The sequence below is a fragment of the Trachypithecus francoisi genome, unplaced genomic scaffold (assembly GCF_009764315.1).
Source record: "Trachypithecus francoisi isolate TF-2019V2 unplaced genomic scaffold, Tfra_2.0 Lachesis_group10, whole genome shotgun sequence".
Classification (NCBI taxonomy): Eukaryota; Metazoa; Chordata; class Mammalia; order Primates; family Cercopithecidae; genus Trachypithecus; species Trachypithecus francoisi.
Window position 1 is genome coordinate 96,814,451 of NW_022681455.1, and position 23,960 is coordinate 96,838,410.

Here is a 23,960-nt window from a genome sequence, read left to right on the forward strand (position 1 = left end):
GAAAGGGCTATAGTTTTATCAGACACACATATATTGCCATATTTTGGGTAAACTTTCTATTTAACATGACATTGAATTACACAGTATTACATATGCAGCAGGCATAGTGTGTGTCATAGAACATTAAGAATTCCAGGCAAGTTTGAGAAAATAACTAAAGGAGTCAACCCTCTCTTTGCAGATGATGAAACGGCTTCAGTCCCCAATGATATGGACTACACATAGTTAACAACACAACTGTGTAGCAACTTCTAACTTCTGGCCTTCATGTTCCAAATCTAGTGACCCTTTCACACCGTAGGAAACTAAGTCTGCTAAAAACACTGCTAACACACAATGGGATGGGGGGGAAGTGTGTGGGGCACAAGGCGAAGGCAACATCAATGACCCAGGCCATCAGGCCCTTGCTATTATGCTAAGCTGTCTCTTACCTAAAGGCCCTTGGCCACTCACAATGAAGAACCATGCAAGATTTCTACTAGCACAGTAGGGTCAGCAGCCACACATACAGGACTATCCCAAAACAATCACAGAGTCATTCTCTTTCAAATATTTTTTATTGAAATGACAATAAAATAAAAAAAGAACAGTGATCACTTTAACCAAACTTTTACTTTACAAATATAAAAATATAACCAAAACTTGTTTCTTTTATACATTTTCCATAAACGTAATACCAGAAGTTCTCAAAGCCAAACTATAAATGATGCTTGTATACTATGATGTGAACACAATCACCAAAAGTTTAAATTTCTAAATACGTGACCTTTCCCTCAACAGAACAGCATAATCAATATATCTTCCCAACTTATCTCTATTTTTACGATATGATCCATTACTAAAATACAAAATACACCTAAACTGGCCTAATCTAGACTTACCTAGGTTTTAGTAAGTTTTTTCCCACAAAAACAAGCTTAATAAATATAATACAAACTAATATTAAAATGTGTTTTATGGCTCAAATAAAATTACAGTATTAAGTTTCTCATCACGATTTGAACAACAAAAGCAAACTGCTTGAAATGAGTCCAGTTTAACCCAAATAGTCAATGATGTATAACAAGTGGGGTAAGTATGGGAAAATCAAATCTTATGCTACAGAAAGTTGACTTATACTACAGTCAACAACCACTAAGCCTTCTTTGGCAATGAAACTTACAAAACTGCAAACTCTGAAGCAGTCTCAGTGATTGGCACATACTGTTCCAAACACTATGAACAAGTAAAAACATTAAGTTTGAGGATAGAAAAGCTACCCCAAGCATTTCATCTCAAGTGACTGAACAAGTACTGTAAAAATAAAGTCATTAAAAAGCTGACAGCATAAGAGCACATTTAAGGAAGGGAATTTTAAGCCGATTGCTTGCTGGCCTGTTGAATTTGAAGTACTTCTACCTCTCACTTCTAATTAAACATGGAAGAAAACAGACTGGCTAATTTGGTTACACTTCGTCCAAATACAATGTTAACTTAATGGAACCCTTAAATATCCAAAATAATAAGTGAATGCTAGTTATAAGACAATAAAAAGTTTAAAAATCTTCCAAATGTGCTGTTAACAGTACACATTCAAGTGCAGAATTATTATGCCATTTTAAGTATTATATACTTTTTTTAAAAATCACAATGGTCTTCCATCACACGGCGAAAAAACAAATTTCACTCTTCTCCAAAGGGGTAAGTCCATCCTAAAGGTAACTACAAACAATCATGTAAAACTTTATAGTTTTTTCCCCCAATCTACTCAACATATTCCAGTGTCATTTAGTAGTTTTACATAGAATCTGCACTATACTTGGATTACTCAGGGAAAATAAGATGACATATATTGTAGTTTTAGAACGCAAATGAGAACTTTCACTTTAGACAAATGTACAACATAGGAGCCACTAAAAAATATGGGTCTATTAATCAAGAGCCCATTTCAAAATGATTCAGCATTTAGTATGTAGATCTGGAATGCACAGGGAAATATTAGAACTTACGTATCAAAAGAACTTAGTATTAAACAGTGCCCTTATACCCTCTTCTAATACTATAGACATCTACCAACCAGATTTGATTTCCCCTAGTTCTATTATTTCCATCAGAAAACCAAAAACAAATTATTGGGATCCACCTGTAACTGACCAGAGCAAAAAGTTTTTAAGACTTCCGTTTGTGTGTTATGAATTTTACATTCAAAACCAGATCTCTTACATTCCAAGGTTAGTAACCCAGCCATCCTGAATCAAAGGTTTTTCTCAACTAGGCCTTAGTGTACGGATGACTGGCTCATGTACTTACTGTATATTGGGAAGAAGTGGGAAGTGAAGAATTTGTCAAAGTTACAAAGAACATGAGTGGCCTCGAATCAGATGACTCTTCAACTCAAACACTCCTTACTGAGAGCACTTTATAAAACACACAACAAAAAGTCTACCTCTCTCCATCCTCCCCAAACTGCAAAAGTGAACATCTGAAATTTGGCCACTGTAGCTTTTCCCTCAGAAGCAATCATGGAAGGTAAGCTGAATCAATCCATCTTCATATCCACTTCCTCCAATCTAAAGGTCTTGCTCCCCGATCTAAAGGAATAGCTGAAGGATGCAGCTAATGGATGAGCTTACCAGCAAAATACATTACATGAGAAATATGCTAATGTAGGCTAGAGGGGTAGAACTGTTAGGGGCAGGAGGGAAAAGGACAATTCACAGAACTAGTGGCTTTTTCAAAGGAAATCAGGGGGCATTTTTGGTCATGGAGACTGGTGCTCACCTACGACTAAGGACATGCACAGTTACTCACTACTTAACTACCATGTGAGGGTTTGACGTGACCCCAACTAAAAACACTTGAGTGTTTATTAATATAACTGCTCAGCTACACTTGGCCTGATTTTCTCAAGTATCATATACCTTTGTCATCACCCAATATTCAGGAAAATAGCCCTGTGACTGGTACCATACTAATCAAAAGTTCATTCCTATTAACCCTTTTTTCCTTAAGTAGCTACATCTGGCAAGATTCCTTTTTACATTAAGCCTACAGTCAAGTCTATAATAAGGCATACACACTACACTTTGATCATTAAATAACGACACATCCAGCAAATTGCTTTGCTCTAATATTTTTTATTCCCTCAAATTTGATCTGAATTTGTCAGTACTTTTTAAAGTTTTTAAAATTTCATATTTTTCTCTTAACCTGACAAAACCTGTCCTCTGCCTTGCCCCCAGTTTTTGGTTGATTCACATTATTCCAAAAATATTTTCGAAGGCTCCGTCATTTGCTAAAACCAAATTTTCTTCTATATGTATATAACTTCAAGTTAATTGAATATTTGTGCAATCTCAGAGTTCAAAACCTAATATGTCCAATTTTAGAAATTTCCTTCACAGATCACTATTTTTACCATGGCTTTAAGAATAAGACACATAATTTTGCAACAGCACAAATAATTAATCCCCCATTATGTGAAGAAAACTCTGAGCTCTAAATCAGTCTCTTCTTATACCAATCCCTATGATTGCTGATCAAGCCAATTTTAATAGTTTCCTATACGTTTAAGGTCTGTTGCTTGCAAACCAAGGCCTGGATGGTTATAAAATGTACTGGTCAGTGAATTATATTGGGAGTTCTCTGCAACACAATTCATTTAGGAGTTGCACCTTGGACTCAATCAGACAAACACAGTTTTCAAAAGTAATGGAAGCTCTTCATCATAAAAATCTAATACAGTCTTGGAGTATGTGCCCAAGAATGGTATCAAAGCAAGGGTTCAATAAACTTGACTGACCTAAACCTGTAACTGTGTTGTAACATTCACCATCCTAAAGTGGAGGGAAAAATGATCCTCACCTACAAGAATTTTAGAAGTTTAATGAGAAATTAAAATTTTAAAAAAGTCAATTTTCTTTAATGTTGTACAAAAAGTATGAGTAGAACCAAAAGTAAATAAACATTATCACATTTGTTTACACCACTATCTAGTTCTTCATATTAATTTTACTATTCAAACAAAAGAAAGTAGGTGGCAATTTAGGGATCGCAAAAGAGATAAAACCAAAAAAACTTTTCTACCACATTTATTCTACACTGTATATAGCTGTGCTCACAGAGACAAGCGGCTTCTTTTACTTCTCCACTGCGCAGGAATTCAGTTGTATATAAAATTGAACCTGAATTTTAAAAAGAACAATACCTTTATTAAAGACAGTACATACTACTTTCCACGTAAGATCAAGAAATTTATCTGGATGTTTCTACCCTCTCTTAACATGTCTGGCATTTTCTTTTTTTCCCCTTCAAATGCCTTTTTACCACGTTTGGCATTTTCTACACCAATTTTCTCTCACTGGTCACATCTTATGCATTAAAAACACTGTTGCTGAATACTTATAATAAAAAAATTAAGACTATAAATTTGATTAATTATCCACTAATAAGTTCCTTAATGCAGGAAAAGTTTCTACATGTCCTTTGACTACTCAGCACAGTTCCTGCACTTGGCAAGTAGCTGTTTGAATAAATAATATGACTCTTTTTCCCCCATATGCATTTCAACTTGTAACCTATCAGGAGGCCCAAGTGGAGTGACAAAAGATAAAGTCTGATTAGTGACGAAGTAGAAAGAGCAATTTCATACTCAATAAGCTTTCACAAAAGGCCAATTTCACTAACATTTATTAAGTACATACCAGATTACTGGCACTGTTGTAAGCATTTTATATGCATTATTTCACTTGGTCCTCACAATCCTCTGAAGTAGAGACTACTATCCCCATTTACAGATGAAGAAACTGTCAAATAGGTAAAATAGTTTTTTTCCAAGGTCACACTGCCAGCAAGTATTGAGATTGGGATTCAAATCCAAACACTGACTGCAGAATCTACATTCATAACCACCATGTTATTCTGCAATTCCTATCGATGGCTGGCTGTAATAGAGACCTCAACCAGTACAAGTCAGTTTTTAAAAAACTGCATTTCGGTCGGGCGCGGTGGCTCACGCCTGTAATCCCAGCACTTTGGGAGGCTGAGACGGGCAGATCATGAGGTCAGGAGATCGAGACCATCATGGCTAACATGGTGAAACCCCATCTCTACTAAAATACAAAAAAAAATTAGCCGGGCATGGTGGCGGCGGCTGTAGTCCCAGCTACTCGGGAGGCTGAGCCAGGAGAATGGCGTGAACCCGGGAGGCGGAGCTTGCAGTGAGCCGAGATCACGCCACTGCACTCCAGTCTGGGCGACAGAGTGAGACTCCGTCTCAAAAAATAAAAATAAAAAAAATAAAAAACTGCATTTCTTATCACTCTAACTGCCTAAAGATTCAAACCCCACGTAAAAGTTCAGGACTTAATCCCACAAGCCTCAATGTGGGCCAAAATATAGTAAGTTTCAAAAAAGGAAAGAGAATATATTACACCAAGATATTCAATTTGCCACCTTTTTTTTTTTTTAGATGGAGTCGCGCTCTGTCACTCAGGCTGGAGTGCAGTAGCGCAATCTCGGTTCACTCCAACCTCTGCCTCCTGGGTTCAAGCAATTCTCTGCCTCAGCCTGAGTAGCTGGGATTACAGGCGCCGGCCACCACGCCTGGCTAATTTTTGTATCTTTAGTAGAGATGAGGTTTCACTATCTTGGCCAGGTTGGTCTTGAACTCCCAACCTGGTGACACACCCGCCTCAGCATCCAAAAGTGCTGGGATTACAGGCATGAGCCACTGCATCCAGCCAATCTGCCACATTTTTATACAGACAACTCCACTCATATTTACACACTGTTGACTGCTATTTAACCATCTCTTCTTTGAATAAAGACATCAACCATAACTCTTGAGAACATCAGAATTAGGGAAGAGCATTTGCACAAATACTAGAATGTCATGCCGAAACTTAATAGTCTGGGAATGGTATTAGTCACAATTAATCTATGGCTTGCACATGACCTAGGAGACTACTTTCTTAGTTTCCTTAAAGACCAAAATTCATGAACCATACCTTCTCAAGTGGCTCAGAATATTTTAAATTTTACAGTTAATATGGATGAACCAAAAAATGTTCAACTTTCTATACCTGCTCAACAGCTGAGGGAGACTAGAAATGATGGGTCCATATCCTGGTGCATTGTCATACAATTCAAACAATGGTGCAGCTACCAGCTTGTAATTTTTAGGGACTGCAAACAAGGCTAAAATAAAACAGAATTATTATAAGTTCTTATATAATCACTGCTTCCATTTCATTTTTAAATTAATTACCAATTTTACATTTAACAAAAAGTTTAAGAAAAAAGATAATTCTCACTAATACATTTTGGTTGTGTCTTTTAAGGTACATTTCGTAGTCACAGATTTTAAACTAAAAGCATGGTATGTATTTTTAGTTTTACAATAAACCCCAAAATTCAAGGAACTTTGAGAAAACACAAATAGAGGTATCCTTAAAATTACTGTACAGAAGTTTTTAGATGGTTACCTTCGAAAACAAAATAACTTACCTTTTTCTTGAAGCTGAACCAGAAACAACTTCTTATGTTCCTTAGGCTTTGTAATATGTGCAGGAATATATGGATACTGAAATTACAAATGAATACAACTTTAACATGTATTCCATGGCTTCATTTCTTTACATGCTTACTCCCCAGTATAGTATAAACTGTTGGGAGAAGCATACTACTTTCTGTTCTCTTTACCAGGACTTACCTAACAGATACACTAGTAAATAAATGCTTTAATGCATATAAAATAACAAGCAGTAAACCAGTCAACCATTCAAGATAAAATATGTAGTCACAGAATTTATAGCTTCAGATACTTACAACATAATGAAGTCTGATTTAATTAGTATCTTTAATAAAGGCTTTTGTTTGTTTGTTTTTTAAGATGGAGTTTCGCTCTCATTGCCCAGGCTGGAGTGCAATGGCACAATCTCGGCTCACTGCAACCTCCGCCTCCCGGGTTCAAGTGATTCTCCTGCCTCAGCCTCCTGAGTAGCTGAGATTACAGGCATGCGCCACCACGCCCGGCTAATTTTGTATTATAGTAGAGGCAGGGTTTCTCCAGGCTCGTCTTGAACTCCCGACCTCAGGTGATCCGCCTGCCTCAGCCTCCCCAAGTGCTGGGATTATAGGTGTGAGCCATCATGCCTGGCCTAAAAGCTGTTTTTTTTTTTTTTTTAAATATATATATAGGCTGGGCACTGTGGCTCACGCCTGTAATCCCAGCGCTTTGAGAGGCCGAGGCAGGCAGATCATGAGGTCAGGAGATCGAGACCATCCTGGCTAACACGGTGAAACCCCGTCTCTACTAAAAATACAAAAAATTAGCCAGGCATGGTGATGGGCACCTGTAGTCCCAGCTACTCGTGAGGTTAAGGCAGGAGAATGGCATGAACCCAGGAGGCAGAGCTTGCAGTGAGCTGAGACTGTGCCACTGCACTCCAGCCTGGGCAACAGAACGAGACTCTGTCTCAAAAAATAATAATAATCATAATCATATATATACATATATATATGTATCAGTAAGTTAAACAGTCTAGAATCCTGATGTAGACCTGTTTACTACATTAAAAATTCAAATATAGCCTGTGAGGCATTTGACAAGATGCTTCTTGCTCCACCTCCCAGCCCCAACCTCAAACCTCCCCGTATCCCAGGGTGCATGCTTCAGGAATACCAGAAGAGCAGTCCAAATGAAGTTTTGCCAGATGGGCAAAGCCAAAGCCATTTTACTCGATGAAATTTAAGAGAATTTAAAGAGATGAAGAGAATTAGAGAGGGAAGTTGCTACCCAGGAAGGAAAAATTCTTACACAGAGAACAAAAAAAAAAAGTCTAAGGGTTATACAATTCTTGTATAAATCTCTCCACAATACATTGAGAAATCTACTTTTGCTGTTGGAGTTGTATTTGACCGGGGGAATTTAAAATTGCTGAAAACAGATAAAAGGGGAAAGTGAGATAAAAGCAGAAGCTGCCAAAAGGAGGTATTAGCATCATCCTCAATTTACATAGAAACACATGCTAAGAGAGGCTAAGTATCTTTCCCAAGATTACTCAGCCAAGTTGTGAAGCCAAGATTTAACTGTATATATTCAACTCTTATCTAATTATAAAAGCCTATGTTATTTTCCACTATGTTACTCATTGGCACCTAACCAGTATTCCAGTTAGAATAATTATATACCAGAGCCATCCCTAGGGTACAATGAATTGAGGCAATTGTCCCAGGCTTTGGAGGTTCCTTAAACTGTCATGAAAACCAGATACAATAACAGTCGCAGAGAAGTGAGAAGTGGCTTGAACAGCACAAGCTAAGAGATCTGTGGATCGCATACAACAAAAGTTCCCAAACCATGACCAAACAAAACGAGTAGCATTTCCCCAAATTTTCTCTGCTCTCAAGGCTACGTGTTCCTATTTTTTTTTAAGCCTTTCTTCTCTGGTCTTAATGTTTAAGTTGACTGTAGTTTATACAAAAAGACTTGAGATAGGGAGATGATAGGCTCCTTTTCCACTGACATCTAACTAATACTCTAGGCTTCCTAAATAAATCAATACACTTACCTTATATCAAATACCACCAGGGCAAACTCTAGGCTTTAGTGAATGAAGGGAACTGTCCTAGGACAGTGGTAGGGGAGATGAGTGAGGATATTCAGAAAAGTTATCTGGAAAATGACTGGGGTCACTACTAAGCATTTTCCAATTAGATCAAGGAATGTTCAGAAAGCCAAAAAAAGTTTAGAATAATTGTACTATGTATCTTTGAACAAGTAACTTCACTGTTTCCATATGAAATTGTTCTTCCTTAAAGCCAAGATGTGTTCCTGGCAATTCTTAGCGAACACCAGCATCAGCTTCCACAGCCCCTATCTTCCTGTCCCTCTGCCATACAAGGGAGTCAGAAGCAAGAGAAAAGAACAATCTTTTGCTTGGTTGATATTTTGTGCAACGCTTGACCTGAAACATCTTGTCATGTAAAAGAGCTATAAAGTCATAGGGCTTTTTAATCTGCCTAAAGAATTCAGGATTCAACTTTAAGAAGTTCCACCGTTAGCAAAAATAGGAATATTTGAGCATCAGTAACATTATCACTCATTATCGTGTATTAAAATATTTCAAATTATTTAAATCCAAAAGGTCATACTGACACTTTGAAGGTCACTGAAACATGTTTTTGTGTGTGTGTGTGCCCCCATTACACTACCTCCAATTTCAGGGCAGCTATGTTTGAAAGGTATCAGAGAGTTCCCTGTTTGCTGCCACTGTCTCAATAAGCAATCAGACTCAACATGGAAGTGCAAGGGAGTTCATTATCCAACGGAGGATAGGAGTCCCTAGCCATCTATCTTTCTGACAGACAATTATGAGGTACATTCCACATTGTTCCCAGTCCTTAACAGAACAAACCCAGTTGCCCACAGGTGTAAAAAGATCAGTAACATGCCTGTCTTACTTCTGCTGCTTCTGGTCTCACTCTCCCTGTATTCTGCTGCTTCCTGGAATCAACTCTCAAATTGCCTGTACCCAAGTCTTGGTCTTATCCTCTCTTTTGAGTAAAGTCAAGTCTTTAGATGATGGTAAGGAATTAAATCATTCTTCTGAAAAATGTTAAGTAAAGGAAAAGCAGCATATATATTTTTTTCTACACAAACCACATACTTCAGTAGTACGTAAGTTTCTTTTTACATGAGGATCACAACCCTTATGAATTCATAGACCAGGAAATGATCATCAATGAGCTGCTAACATTACAAAAAGAGACAACCAAATATTTTAAAATTCCTGATGGAAGTACACTATACCACTTGTGGTAGACTGCCTTAAGACGACCCCCAATGACTCCTGTTTCCTGGTATTCACTGCTTTGTGTAGTCCCTCCTACAGTGTACCAGGGTTGGCTTATGTGACCAACAACATACTGCAGAAGTGATGGTATGCCACTGCCAAGATTAGGTTACCACAGACTGAGGGTTCCTACTTGGGCACTCCTCTAGCACTCTGTCTCTCACTATCTCTTGGATCACACAGCCTGGGGGAAGCCAGCTGCCTGAGAGTTGTCCTTTTAGAGATGTTCTCATGGTAAGGAACTGAGGGAGACCTGGAGACAACAGCCAGCAACACCTGAAGCAAAGCTTTAGTCTAACAGCCCAGATGAAACCAAGAAGTCTGCTAACACACACGTGTAAGCTCGAGATCAGATACTTTAACCCCAGTTCCGCCTTATGATGCAGTCCCAACTGACAACTTGACTGTAACTTCATGAGAGAGCCTAAGCCAGAACCACCCTAAGCAACTCCCAGAGGCCGAAAGGCTGCTAAATTTTGAGGTAATTTGTTATGCAGCAATAGATAATATATCGCCTATGACAAGCCTTGTTACCCCTCCCCAAATTAACCGAGCCTGAATACAATTTCTCGATCTAACTATCAATTTGCATGGCACACAGGGGAAATAACTACATATTCAAAAACAACAGGGGAATGCAATCAGAATGGAAACATTAGCCTGTTTTCATCAACAAATAAAATACAAGGGAAAAAAAGGTGCCAACTGTGTAAAAGAGACTTTAGAGACTATCCTAATCCAAACAAATTATAAAAGGAAAATTGAAATAATCAGGATATGTGAACAGTGACTATATATTTGACAATAATATGGAATTGTTTTAGTATGATAATGACAGAACTACGGTTGTTTTTAAAGAGATCCTTATCTTTTATGATTCACAATGAAATATTTACAATTGAAACTTCAAAATAATCCAAGATGAGGGCAGGAGAATGGTGCGGTGGAACAAGGGGCTGTGATGTGCTAACTGTTAAAGGCAGATAACGGGTAGGGCAAGTCATTCACTTTTACCATTCTCTCTTCTTTTGTATTTGTTCTATTTATTTATTTACTTTGAGAAGGAGTCTCGCTCTGTTGTCCAGGCTGGAGTGCAGTGACACAATCTCGGTTCACTGTAACTTCTGCCTCCCAGGTTCAAGCAATTCTCCTGCCTCAGCCTCCTGAGTAGCTGGGATTACAGGTTTGTACCACCAAACCCAGCTCATTTTTATATTTTTAGTAGAGATGAGGTTTCGCCATGTTGGCCAGGCTGGTCTCAAACTCCTGATCTCAACAGGTGATCCACCCGCCTCGGCCTCCCAAAGTGCTGGGATTACAGGCATGAGCCACCTCGCCCGGCCTTGTATTTGTTTTACATTTTCCTTTAAAATAAGAAGTGCTTGGCTTAATTTTGTAATTTAAATTAAGGAGGGAAGAGAAGAAAATTTCAAGTCAAATTCTACTTTAATCTTTTTTAAAGTGGCTAGAATTAAACGAGCTTTCTGCTTCCAAAATGCCTAGCAAACGTAACTGAACACTAACCTGAGGAGGTTCAAAATTTGGTCTCCACCAGTTACCAATGCAGTCGTCAATGACCCAGTCTTGCAAAACTCCATCCTGACGACCCAGTATCTGTCAAAAAGAAATAAGATAGCCAGTGAACAACTAAATATATGTACTCACGAATCCCCTTCTTCAGTGAACAGAAAATTCTTAGCAGTGCTAATAGAGACAAAGGGATAATACGTCTTCCGTACAGATTTCATCTCTATAATTTGTTATTATAGATGTCACTCTGCCCAAGACATACAATATTAGTTCAAAATTGGCAAGCTAGTATTAACATAAAAACTGTATTCAAAATTCAACTTTCATTTGTATTAATTTGTATAGCAGAACATTAAACTTATTTTAATCAAAGTCATACTCTACATATTTTAAGTGGCCAAAAACAGTTCCACAATGTTCATGGTGAGAAACTGCAGTTCTCTGTCCTGCTTCACCCATTCCCACTGGCTGTAACTTTCAACTCTTGGTTGTTTTTCCCGTTTGCTTCTATTTTTAAAGCATTCTTCTTGGTCTTAAATAAACGGTTTATTTTAGGGTAGTTTTAGATTTACAGAAAACTTGCAAAACTTGAGCAGAGACTTCCCATATACCCCACACCCAGTTTCTCCTATTGTTAACATCTCACATTAGTGAGGCACATTTGTCAAACTAATCAACCAATACCAAGACAAGGTTATTAATTGAAGTCCATATATTATTCAGATATCCATAATCTTTAACCTAATGTCCTTTTTCATTTATCAGTCCCAGGATCCCATCTAAGATACCATATTACACTTAATCTTCATTTCTTCCGAGGTTCCTCTACATTGTGACAGATTTTCATACTTTCCTTGTTTTTGATGATCTTGATAGTTTTGAGGAATACTGGTCAAGTATTTTGTAAAACAGCCCTCAATTAACTGAGGTTATGAGCTCTTGGTAAGAAAAATACAGAGGTAAAAGGGCCATTCTCATCACCATCATATCAAGGGTACACGCTGCATCAATGTGGCTTATCACTAATGCCAACCTCGATCACCTGGCTGAGGTACTGTTTATCAGGTTTCTTCAATGTAAAGTCATTATTTTTCAAAAAAAAAATTTTTTTTTTTTTGAGACGCAGTTTTGCTCGTTGCCCAGGCTGGAGTGCGATGGCACAATCCCAGCTCACTGCAACCTCCGCCGCCCAGGTTCTAGTGATTCTCCTGCCTCAGCCTCGTGAGTAGCTGGGATTACAGGCACACACTACCATGCCCAGCTAATTTTTTGTCTTTTTAGTAGAGACAGGGTTTCACCCTGTTGTTCAGGCTGGTCTCAAACTCCTGATCTCAGATGATCCGCCTGCCTCAGTCTCCCAGAGTGCTGGGCTTACAGGCATGAGCCACTGTGCCAGGTCTCAAAACCACATTTTTCTAAGAGATAGGGTCTTGCTCTGTCACTCAGGCTGGAGCGCAGTGACGCAATCATGGCTCACTATAACTCCTGGCCTCAAGCAATCTTCTGGCCTCAGCCCCACAAAGCACTGGGATTACAGGTGTGAGCCACCAGGCCCAGCCAAAATATTATTTTATGACGGTTTCTTGATTTTTCATTTTCATTTTATTTTTTTGAGACAGAGTCTCACTCTGTTACCCAGGCTGGAGTGCAGTGGCGCAATCTCGGCTCACTGCAACCTCCGCCTCCTGGGTCCAAGCGACTCTCCTGCCTCAGCCTCCTGAGTAGCTGGGACCACAGGTGCCCGCCACCACACCTGGCTTTTTTGTATTTTTAGTAGAGATGGGATTTCACCATGTTGGCCAGGATAGTCTCATCTCTTGACCTCGTGATCCACCCACCTCGGCCTCCCAAAGTGCTGGGATTACAGGCGTGAGCCACCGTGCCCAGATTTTCATTTTAAAAACTTTTTTAAAAGCCTATAACCCTCTACTATGAATGAGAATTTAGATATTAAAATCACATGACCTAGTTATACTTTTTCTTCCAGCATCTCCCATTATCAATATTTGGTTAAGTCAATATTCAGTATTTAAGTTAGTATGATCAGGTAGATCAGTCACAACAGAGCAACCATATCTCCTTACTTGTTCAATCATCCTGTTCTTTAGTTAATAACTTTCATTTCTTTTGCTATCACTAAATTCATTTCCCACATTCTCCACGAGAATTTAAATTTCTTCTCAATTCAAATATCAATTGTCAGTTATTCTATTAATTTCATCTTCTCTAAGACATGTTTTTGTTTTTTTCAAGACAAGATTTCACTCTGTCACCCAGGCTGGAGTGCAGTGGTGCGATCTCCACTCACTGCAACCTCCACCTCATGGGCTCAAGTGCTTCTCTCACCTCAGCCTCCCCTGTCCCCCAGCCTCTCGAGTAGCTGGGACTACAGGTGCAAGCCACCACACCAGGCTAATTTTTCGCCATGTTGCCAAGGCTGGTCTCAAACTCCTGGGCTCAACTGATCTGCCCATCTTGGCCTCCCTAAGTGCTGAAATTGCAGGCATGAGCCACCACACCCAGCCTAAGACACATTTTTCTATCATCCTGCTGTAATCTGTACTTGATAGTCTCAACCCTGCTTCCCAGCTGGAGTCCTAGGGTTTCTCTTGGTCTCTCTCCTATGTTGTTAGATCTTAGTATTTCTAAATTCTCTATCTTCTTATTTTATTCCAGTTTGGGGGTGAACACCCTCTAGTAGCTTCCTGAGACAAGGTACAAGAGATGAAACTTTTTGAAATTCTGCATGTCCAGAAATAACTTTTACCACACATTTGATTTATAGTTTGATTAGAAAATTCTGGGACAGAGATCGTAGTCTCTCAAAATCACAAAGACAACACTCCACCATCCTTTAGCTTCCAGAATTATTTCTGGGTAGTTTAATGCAATTTCTTATTTTGATGTTTTGCATTTAACCTCTTTACTTACCAATCCTCCACCTCCCACTTTGGAAGCTTTTAGGATCTTTTTGTTTTTATTTGTTTGTAGGATCTAAAATTTCATGATGACATGCCTTTGCATGGATCTTTAAACATTCACTATAGAGGCAAGGCCAGTAGCTCTTTTCAATCTAAAAACTCATGCTCTTTGAGGTTTGAGAAATCTTCTCCAATTACGCTTTACTAATTCTTCCTTTTACTCTGTTCTATTTATCTATAGTTTATATTGGTCCTTCTAGAATGACCCACTAATTTTATCTTTTCTTACCTATGTTCTATCATGTTTTCATTCTATTTTCTGGTAGAATGAAACTCTTTTTACTGAATTTTTTATTTCTTCCAACTTTTTAAAAATATCTATGAGGTTTTTCTGGGCTAAAATGCCTTTTTAACAGCACTGTTTCACAGGTGCAAAATCTCCTCTTAATTAACCAAGAATATTAATCACAGTTTTGTCAATGGTTGAATTTTCTGCTTCTGTTAAGGTCCTTTTGCTTCTTTTGATCTTTCTTGTTAAGAAGTTTTCTCCAAAAGCCTGGTGATATTTGGTTGTGTACTCACAAGGTAGAAGCAACAAGAGGCTTAACTGTCACCTCTGTGTGCATGAGTGACAGGACTACAAATTTTTTTCTTTTTTTTTTTGTAGACGAAGTCTTACTCTGTTGCCCAGGCTGCCGTGAAGTGGCGCGATCTCGGCTCACTGCAACCTCCACCTCCTGGGTTCAACTGATTTTTCTGCCTCAGCCTCCTGAGTAGCTGGGATTACAGGCGCCCGCCACCACGCCCGGCTAAATTTTTTTATTTTAGTAGAGACGGGGTTTCACCATGTTGGTCAGGCTGTCTCAAACTCCTGACCTCGTGATCCATCCGCCTCGGCCTCCCAAAGTGCTGGGATTACAGATGTGAGCCACTGTGCCTGGTCCAGGACTACATTATTTCTATAGAAAATTCTTGCTTTGTTTTGGATATGGTTTGTCTCCCTGCCCCCAAACTCATGTTGAAATCTGATCCCCAATGTGGCAGTGTTGGCAGGCAGGGCCTAGTGGAAGGTGTTTAAGTCATGGGGGTGGATCCTTCATTAATAGTTTTAATACCCTTCCGCCATCAGGAATGGATTAGTTCCCTGGAGACGGGTTGTTCACGAGTGTGGCTTCCCGGATTCACTCTTGCTTCCTCCCTTGCCATGTCATCTCTTTGCACATGCCCACTCCCATTTTGCTTTCTGCCATGAGTGGAAGCAGCATGAAGCCCTTGCCAGCTGCCCAATCTTGCCACCGCAAATGGTGAGCCAAATAAATCTTTTTCTTTATAAATTACCTAGCCTCAGGTATTCTGTTATAGCAACATTAAACAGATTAAGACAGCTCCAAAATGGCAGTATCTGAAGTTTTTCTCGGACTGGTCACTTTTTCCAGAAACAAGATTTCCAACCCTCAGCCTGGGATATATAAATCTAATTGTTGGCTGGGCCTGGTGGCTCATGCATGTAATCCCAATGCTTTGGGAGGCTGAGATGGGAGGACTGCTTCAGGCCAGGAGTTTGCAACCAGCCTGGGCAACATAGCAAGACCTCATCTCTATAAAAAAATTTTTTTTAATTAGCCAGGCATCGTGGCACACACCTGCAGTCCTAGCTACTCAGGAAGCTGAGGCAGGAAGATTGCTTGAGCCCAGGAGTTTGAAGTTACAGTGAGCTATGATCACACCACTGTCCTCCAGCCTGAGGAACAGAGTGAGACCGTCTCTAAAAAAAAATAAATAAGCCTAGACCGCGCATGGTGACTCACATCTGTAATCCCAGCACTTTGGGAGGCCAAAGCAGGTAGATCACCTGAGGTCAGGAGTTCGAGACCAGCCTGGCCAACACGATGAAACCCCATCTCTACTAAAAATACAAAAATTAGCTGGGCATGGTAGTGGGCACCTGTAATCCCAGCTACTCTGGAGGCTGAGGCAGGAGAATCGCTTGAACCCAGGAGGCAGAGGTTGCTGTGAGCCACTATTGCTCACATTGGATATCACACCACTGCACCCCAGCCTGGGCGACAAGAGCAAAACTCTGTCTCAAAAAAATTAAAAAAAAATAAGCCGGCTGGGCGCGGTGGCTCAAGCCTGTAATCCCAGCACTTTGGGAGGCCGAGATGGGCGGATCACGAGGTCATGAGATCGAGACCATCCTGGCTAACACGGTGAAACCCCGTCTCTACTAAAAAATACAAAAAACTAGCCGGGCGAGGTGGCGGGAGCCTGTAGTCCCAGCTACTCGGAGGCTGAGGCAGGAGAATGGCATAAACCTGGGAGACGGAGCTTGCAGTGAGCTGAGAACCGGCCACTGCACTCCAGCCCGGGCGACAGAGCGAGACTCCGTCTCAAAAAAAAAAAAAAAAAAAAGCCGAATTGTTAACATTCTGTCAGCCTAATAGAAGTCCAAGAGTCTGACTATTCAGAATGGGAATTCTTGCTTATTCTTCCCCATCCCCTAAACTTTTTTCATTGCTAGTTGTTCTCTGATTCAATTACTACAGAGAATCAATCATCAGCCAGTCTTTGCCTAATTACAAAGTGGGGAAGACAATCTAGATACACAGGTTGAACATCCTAATCTGAAACTCCAAAATCTCAGACTCTTTGAGCACTGAAATGATGTTCAAAAGAAATGCTCAGGCTGGGTGCGGTGGCGCACGCCTGTAATCCCAGCACTTTGGAAGGCCAAGGAAGGCGGACCACCTGAGGTCAGGAGTTCCAGACCAGCCTGGCCAACATGGTGAAACCCCATCTCTACTAAAACTACAAAAATTAGCCAGGCATGGTGGCAGGCGCCTGTAATTCCATCTACTGAGGAGGATGAGACAGGAGAATTGCTTAAACCCGGGAGGTGGAGGTTACAGTGAGCCGAGATTGCACCATTGCACTCCAGCCTGGGTGACAAGAGAGAGACTTCGTCTCAAGAAAAAAAAAAAAAAAAAGGAAATGTTCATTGGAGCATTTCAAGTTTTGTATAAGGAATGCTTAACTGGTAAGCATAATGCAAATATTCCAAAACCTGAAAAAAATCCCAAATCCTAATCACTTTTAAAAAATTTTTTTTGAGTACATAGTATACATGCATACATGCATACATGCATACATGCATACATAGTATACATGCATACATGCATACATAGTATACATGCATACATGCATACATAGTATACATGCATACATGCATACATAGTATACATGCATACATGCATACATAGTATACATGCATACATGCATACATAGTATACATGCATACATGCATACATAGTATACATGCATACATGCATACATAGTATACATGCATACATGCATACATAGTATACATGCATACATGCATACATAGTATACATGCATACATGCATACATAGTATACATGCATACATGCATACATAGTATACATGCATACATGCATACATAGTATACATGCATACATGCATACATAGTATACATGCATACATGCATACATAGTATACATGCATACATGCATACATTGTATACATGTATACATGCATACATTGTATACATGCATACATAGTATACATGTATACATGCATACATAGTATACATGTATGGGGTACACAAGATGTTTTGATACAGGCATGCAATGCATAATATTCACATGATGGAGAATGGGGTATCCACCCCCTCAAGCATTTATCCTTTGTGTTACAAACAATCCAATTATACTCTTTTAGTTATTTTAAAATTTACAATTAAGTGATTACTTACTATAGTCACCCTATTGTGCTATCAAATAGTAGCTAAACACTTCTGGTCCCAAGCTCTCAGATAGGGAATACTCAACCTGTATAAATATACTTCATATATACTTTGAACCAGTCCAGTTTTCAGCCCATGCATGGCCCCACTTTCGTAAGTACCTAGCACCTTCAGTTCCTCATTCTGGTACTCTGCAATGTTGGATTCTGCCTGCCTATCTGTTGGACTAAGGTTTCTGCCAAGTTAGTTATAATTTGCCCATCTGTTTTCCAGTTTCTAAAAATTTTGCTTTTGTGATTCTCTCATTTTGCACTCCCTCAATCCTACTGCACTTATATCTTTCTACCAGACATTATATAAATGGAAGTCCAAGCACAGTAAAATATTTAAGAGTTATAATACATTTTTAGAACTACTAGAAAGACAAACCAATAGGTCAAAAGTAGGAGAATTACAGGTGACTTTAGTTTTGTTTCTCCTTTGCTTTTCTGTGTTTGCCAAGCTTTTTGCACAGAGAATGTATGAGTTTTGTAAAGGGGGCAGGTGGCAATTGCATGTTAAAGAAGAAAACTAATATTGAAAACAACTTACAGTCTCAAAATCCTCAGTATCTATGCATTTGGCCCCAAGTCTTTACATGCAGGCATTACAATGATTTTTTAAAAGTAGAATAATTTGGGCAAAGTCTAAAAAATATGTGAAAAAAGTGAAAACAAAGGCATCTTTCTCTTTTCAAAATTCCATAGAGGCCTACTCTTGAACAAAACTACCTGCATTCAAACCTCTAGCTCTACAACACACTAGCTATATAACAAGAAGAAATTTATACTTAATAATATCTGCTTCCTAGAGTTGTGGTGGTGATTAAACGAATTAGCACATGTAAAGCACTTAGAACAGTGTCTAGCACAGTAATACTTAAATGTCAGTTTTTATCATTGCTGTGACACAGTTTAACATTTTAAAAATTGAAATAAGTGTAAGTTCAACTTGTAAAAAAAAATCAACGTTGTACTAACATTCTGGGGTTTAAGTTGTATTTATTGAAAACTAAATATTCCAAAATTAACACCCTTTTTACAAGACATTAAAAGCCAAATTAACTATTAAATTGATGGTATTCAAAGTTAGGTTAAACAGAAAAATACCTCTGTCATTAAGCGTTTTAGTCCTTCAACTTCATCTTCTCCTGGGTTAAGTTCACCACCAGGTCTGTATAAAAGTTAAGAATTTCAGCTTTCAACTTAATGCAATTTGGAGATAACAAAGAACACAATAAATGTTATCTCTATCAAGTCACTAAGTAACATATTTCAGTGTAATAAGGCAATCAAAACAAGTATCAAAGTGAAGGGGGAGAATATACTTGAATTCATGTCAATTCTCCAGACTAACAGTATACAAACCCTAGGTTTTTTTCCTCTTTGTATATATTTATTTTTATTTTATTGTCGATTCAAAGGGTACATGTACAAGTTTGTTACATAGGTATATTGTGTAATGGTAAGGTTTAGGCTTCTAGTGAACCCATCACCGAAACAGTGAACATAACATCTAATAGGAAGTATTTCAACCCTTGCCTCTCCCTCCCCCTCTCCACCTTTGGAGTATACATTGTTCATTTTTTCCAACTTTATGTCCATATGTACCCATCACATAAACTCTAGTTTTAAACCGACAGAATATATAACATAGCACAAACATAAACAAAATTGCTAACCACCAGTCCATCCCAATCTCATCTCTGGAAGGTATCTGATGATAATGGAGTCTAGAAATGCCCAGAGAGGAACAGATCACATTCTTTAGGCCTAAACAATGGGACACTTTTTCAAGAGCGCCATGTAAGTATTGGAGACCTTTCTTTTTGGTATAATCTAGTCAAATAGTTGTGGATCAAATGTTTGAGAGATGCAGGAGCTTAAATGACAAAAAAAAAACTGTTATCCACAAAAACCTAAGTCATCTTAAGAACAGGAAACGCAAATCATACCAAGAAAGAAATATCAATTGTTCTTGGTGATGCTATAATGACATCTAACATTGATCCTGAACTCAACTATTCCACAGGGTTTCCACCAAGCTCAATCACTAACATTGACAACATATAGAAACACGCAGATTACTGGTTAGGAAAATAAATGAGTACCACAATGGAGAAAAATTACTCGTGATTTTCTCTTTCTAAAGACATCATTAACAGCAGTGTTTGTTGAAATAAATGACCGAGGGCTAAAATTGTAGTCCACAGCTGCATAAACAGCAATCCTACTAAAAACTGTCTTCCTGTTAATTTCCAACACTACTTACAGTTTGAAGAAAGTTGTTCCCAGCTGTAGCAGTAACACATGGGGTAGCCGGTGCTCATGTACAATCAGAACCCCTTCTACAGTCCTCCTCATTCCAATTTTATCAAATTCTTCCCTCATGCGCTGAAATCTGGCTGCCACAGAGCTGTCCTTCTCATAGAGGGGCTCTTTTGTACCAAAAGTATAATTGGTAAGAGGGTACCTGTGATCCGAAGACAAACATCTAACATGAGAACTGAAGAATGTAATTTACCATGACAGACATTAGCATAAAGAAACCACAGTACAAAAAAAAAGTGCATATGTTGTACTCAGAGACACAGGATTTGTACAGTTACATAACTAAAGTTAATGAGAGAGCAGAGATTGGAATCTTGTTCTCTGGACTCTTAAAGCCAGAGCTTCCATGAGATAAAGCTGCTCCTCCATACTTTAACTTTGAAGTGTAGATAACACTATTCTTAAATGCTTAGAGAAATGGTTATCTGAACATTAGTAATCCTCTGGTTTTAGACCATGGCTGCTATTCCAACAAGACCAATTTGGCTAATAATTAATGTCCCCATGCATTCCTCTGACTACTAATCTAATCAGAAAGTTTTAATTATGGGTGCTAATGGCTAATCTCTTTTTTCTAAAACTAAGTCAGCACTTTTCATCAACATCCCTCCAGTTATTTTCTATTTCTCTCAGTCAACTATCCTCAGATTTTTCTTGCACCACAGCCTTTCCTTTTCACAGCAACTCTTCTACTTTCTCTTTTTGTCCTCTAAACCTATTTACTAGCCTTGGGCATTTATTCTGTTCAGTCTCCTTATTGTTTCCTTCTCCTCATCTCAATCTTCTACCCACCCCTTTACCAAGAATTTAAAATATAGCTCAAACTGTTCAAGACAGTTTTCATCTTGCCTAATAAGGATCAAATTTTTCTTTAAAGATACTTAAAAATTCCATACTTATATGTTGTATGCCCTTAATTAAAGCCTTACAGCAAGAAGCCTTTGAGTAAGAATTTAGGCCACACTTGCCCACCCATGGTATCTATTCTACCAAAAGCCCTTGACATTAATAGTCAACATTATTGCATCTACTACACTCAGCCATTCTTGAAAGGGGAACAAATCAAGGTTGCCAAAACTTTAAAAATTACTTTAATTCCAGAATCCAAGTTCTAGGCATATAAAAAAGCTATAAAATAATTAAAATATACCATTTCAAGGATGCTTTAAAGATTTAAAGAACGCCCCCAGTAGACCCAATGCTAAATCTAACACTATTATCCATAGCAGCAGCAGATATGCTACACAGCACGATGTGCCAGGCAATTTTTTTAAACGCTTTACATATATTAACATTTAATTCTCACAACCTGAGTTAGAAAGAATTAAGGATAACCATTACACATCTCTGTTGCAAGAGCCAGCTCCAATGTCAGTAAAGAGATATCAAGATGAAATGTCAGAATTTTCACCTGTGAAATCAGAGTGCCAGCCCAGACACACACATTGTTCTCATCATACTGTGAGCTTCATAAAGCAGGGGCTACACCCTACTTCCTCACCACTGTATATCCAGTATTGTGCACAGTGCCTGGCACAAAGTAGGCACTCGTGCAATATTTCCTGAAAGAAAATATACTGGGGAGAGGGCATTTGTTTTCAACTTAATATTAACTCAGGTGAACTTAAGTTCACAACACAATGATTATTTCTGAATATTTGTATTTATATAGGAGAAGAAATGTACTGTAAATCAACCCATAATTTTAATAGAGCGAAGATTAAAATATCTTGCTGAAAGCTATTTTGCCAAGTTAATTCTACATAATGGCTTGATGCAAATTAATTCAGTAATCAAGACAAAACAAGAAAAGACTGTGGGTTTTAGCTCTAATCACCACTGAAAGTAACCCAGAAGCTGTGCTTTCATACTTTTAAAAAGGATAACATTTGCCTTTACCATTTGATGGATTTTTTTCTTAATTTTAAAAAAAATTTTTGTAGAGACAGCCTATGTTGCCCAGACTTGTCTACAACTCCCGGCCTCAAGTGATCCTCCCACCTCGGCCTCCCAAGGTGCTGGGATTACAGTTGTGAGCCGCCACTCCTGAGGACTTTTATACACACAACTATCGACTAATTCCAGATTTTATAAACCCAGCATTTCCATCATCTAAATTTCCAAGCCAACACATTTTACAAAATAAAACAATGTTAACCATCTTTTCAACTTCAAATCACTTTTGGTTGGGGGACGGAGGGAGAACGTCCATTTATTTTAATATAAAACAAGAGAAACACCTAAACTGCCTTACGAAAACATCAATACCACCAAATCCTTGCACTTGTACACAGACTGGCATAAACTGGCCACTTTCCTCCATCAGGAAAATAGAGGCACCACGTTGCCTCGAAAACAAATCCTCAGACACGATTTTCAAAAGCATTACTGACAATTTCTTCAGACACCTCAAACGTCAATTACCTGCTACAGCAAGTCTGCCGCTGAGAGTGACCTTGAAATGCAATGATTTCAAGTGCCGAAACGGAAAGGTGTTGAAAATAAAACACAGCCCACAATGGGTTTTCTGGTACAAACATTCTAGTTCCCTCCAGTCTGAAAGCCCAACCATAGCAGCATCCTTACTCCCACGGAGGGGCCTACTTGGGGTGCCTGGGATACCGGCGTTGAGACATCATCAGACGACGCGAAGGCATAAGGCATGGGGCAGGGCAGACAGCCCTGAGCACATGAATAACGTGTGTTGTATTCACAAACTGAAATATTTAAGTAGCAATTAAAAGGAAAAAAACTAGACCTAGGCATTACAGCTGGATCTCGAAAGCTTACTGTCAGAGTGAAATGTGCAAAAAATGATACCAGGTTATACCATTCGTATCACATCAACAATAACAAAGCAATACCATATACGTGATGCCAAAGCATAAACATTTCACTGGAAGGATAAAACACACACACACACACACACACACACACATTTTGAAGCTGGTTACCTCTGGAGAGGTGGGGAAAGGATGAGTTAAAAGCAAACTCCATTTTTCCCCATTATGACCGAATACATAGGATGGGAACAAGCCTTCCTTTCAGAAAAGGACTCTAACTCCCGGAGGCAGGAGGATGAGAAAGGGGCCTGAGGGAGGGAGGAAGGCGCGCATCAGCCAGCGGGAGTTGGAGGCCAGGAGGTGCGGAGGCGTGAAGCACGCCGAAAAGCCGGGGACGCGCGGGAGAGTCTGTAGGAGCGCTCACGAGAGAAATGCCCGCCAAGGCCGCCCCGCACTTACAGATTGATGGTGCGCTCCAGGGTGAGGGGCTTGGTCTGCTGGATGTACTTGTTGCCGAACTGAGTGACCCCCCGTGGCCAGCCGGTCTGCGAGCGATTGGGCGGTACCACAGACATGCTGGCGAGCTCCGGCGCTGGCGGCGAGCAGAAAGTGGGAGGCAGGGGAGACTTTCCCAGTGCGGGAAGCGGTTATCTGCAACCCCCTCAGCGGCTACCGCCCGCCATTAACAGGAGAGCGCAAGAGGAGGCGTAGGCACGCCGGAAGTGAACCCGGGGCCTCTGGCGGCAGGAAGTAGAGAGG

The 23,960-nt window shown here is 39.4% G+C and overlaps 1 protein-coding gene across 1 annotated transcript; it reads right to left on the bottom strand.

Annotated features, from left to right (window-relative positions):
* Window positions 1-538: 538 nt before the first annotated feature.
* Window positions 539-23,949, bottom strand: NUDT21 (nudix hydrolase 21). Its single transcript, XM_033218452.1, has 7 exons — window positions 23,661-23,949; window positions 20,360-20,560; window positions 19,198-19,261; window positions 11,361-11,450; window positions 6,487-6,562; window positions 6,063-6,177; window positions 539-4,163 (listed from the first exon to the last, which is right to left on the bottom strand). The coding sequence occupies exons 1-7, from the start codon at window positions 23,774-23,776 to the stop codon at window positions 4,142-4,144; spliced, it is 684 nt and encodes a 227-aa protein (XP_033074343.1). The 5' UTR covers window positions 23,777-23,949; the 3' UTR covers window positions 539-4,141.
* Window positions 23,950-23,960: the final 11 nt, after the last annotated feature.

Excerpts from the sequence above, each read along its gene's own strand:
- NUDT21 (XM_033218452.1), bottom strand. The coding sequence starts at position 23,776 with ATGTCTGTGGTACCGCCCAATCGCTCGCAGACCGGCTGGCCACGGGGG. Across the intron at positions 6,563-11,360 it reads CAAATTTTGAACCTCCTCAG|TATCCATATATTCCTGCACA; the intron begins GTTAGTGTTCAG and ends TTGTAATTTCAG. Across the intron at positions 4,164-6,062 it reads CTCCCTCAGCTGTTGAGCAG|GTTCAATTTTATATACAACT; the intron begins GTATAGAAAGTT and ends TTTAAAATTCAG.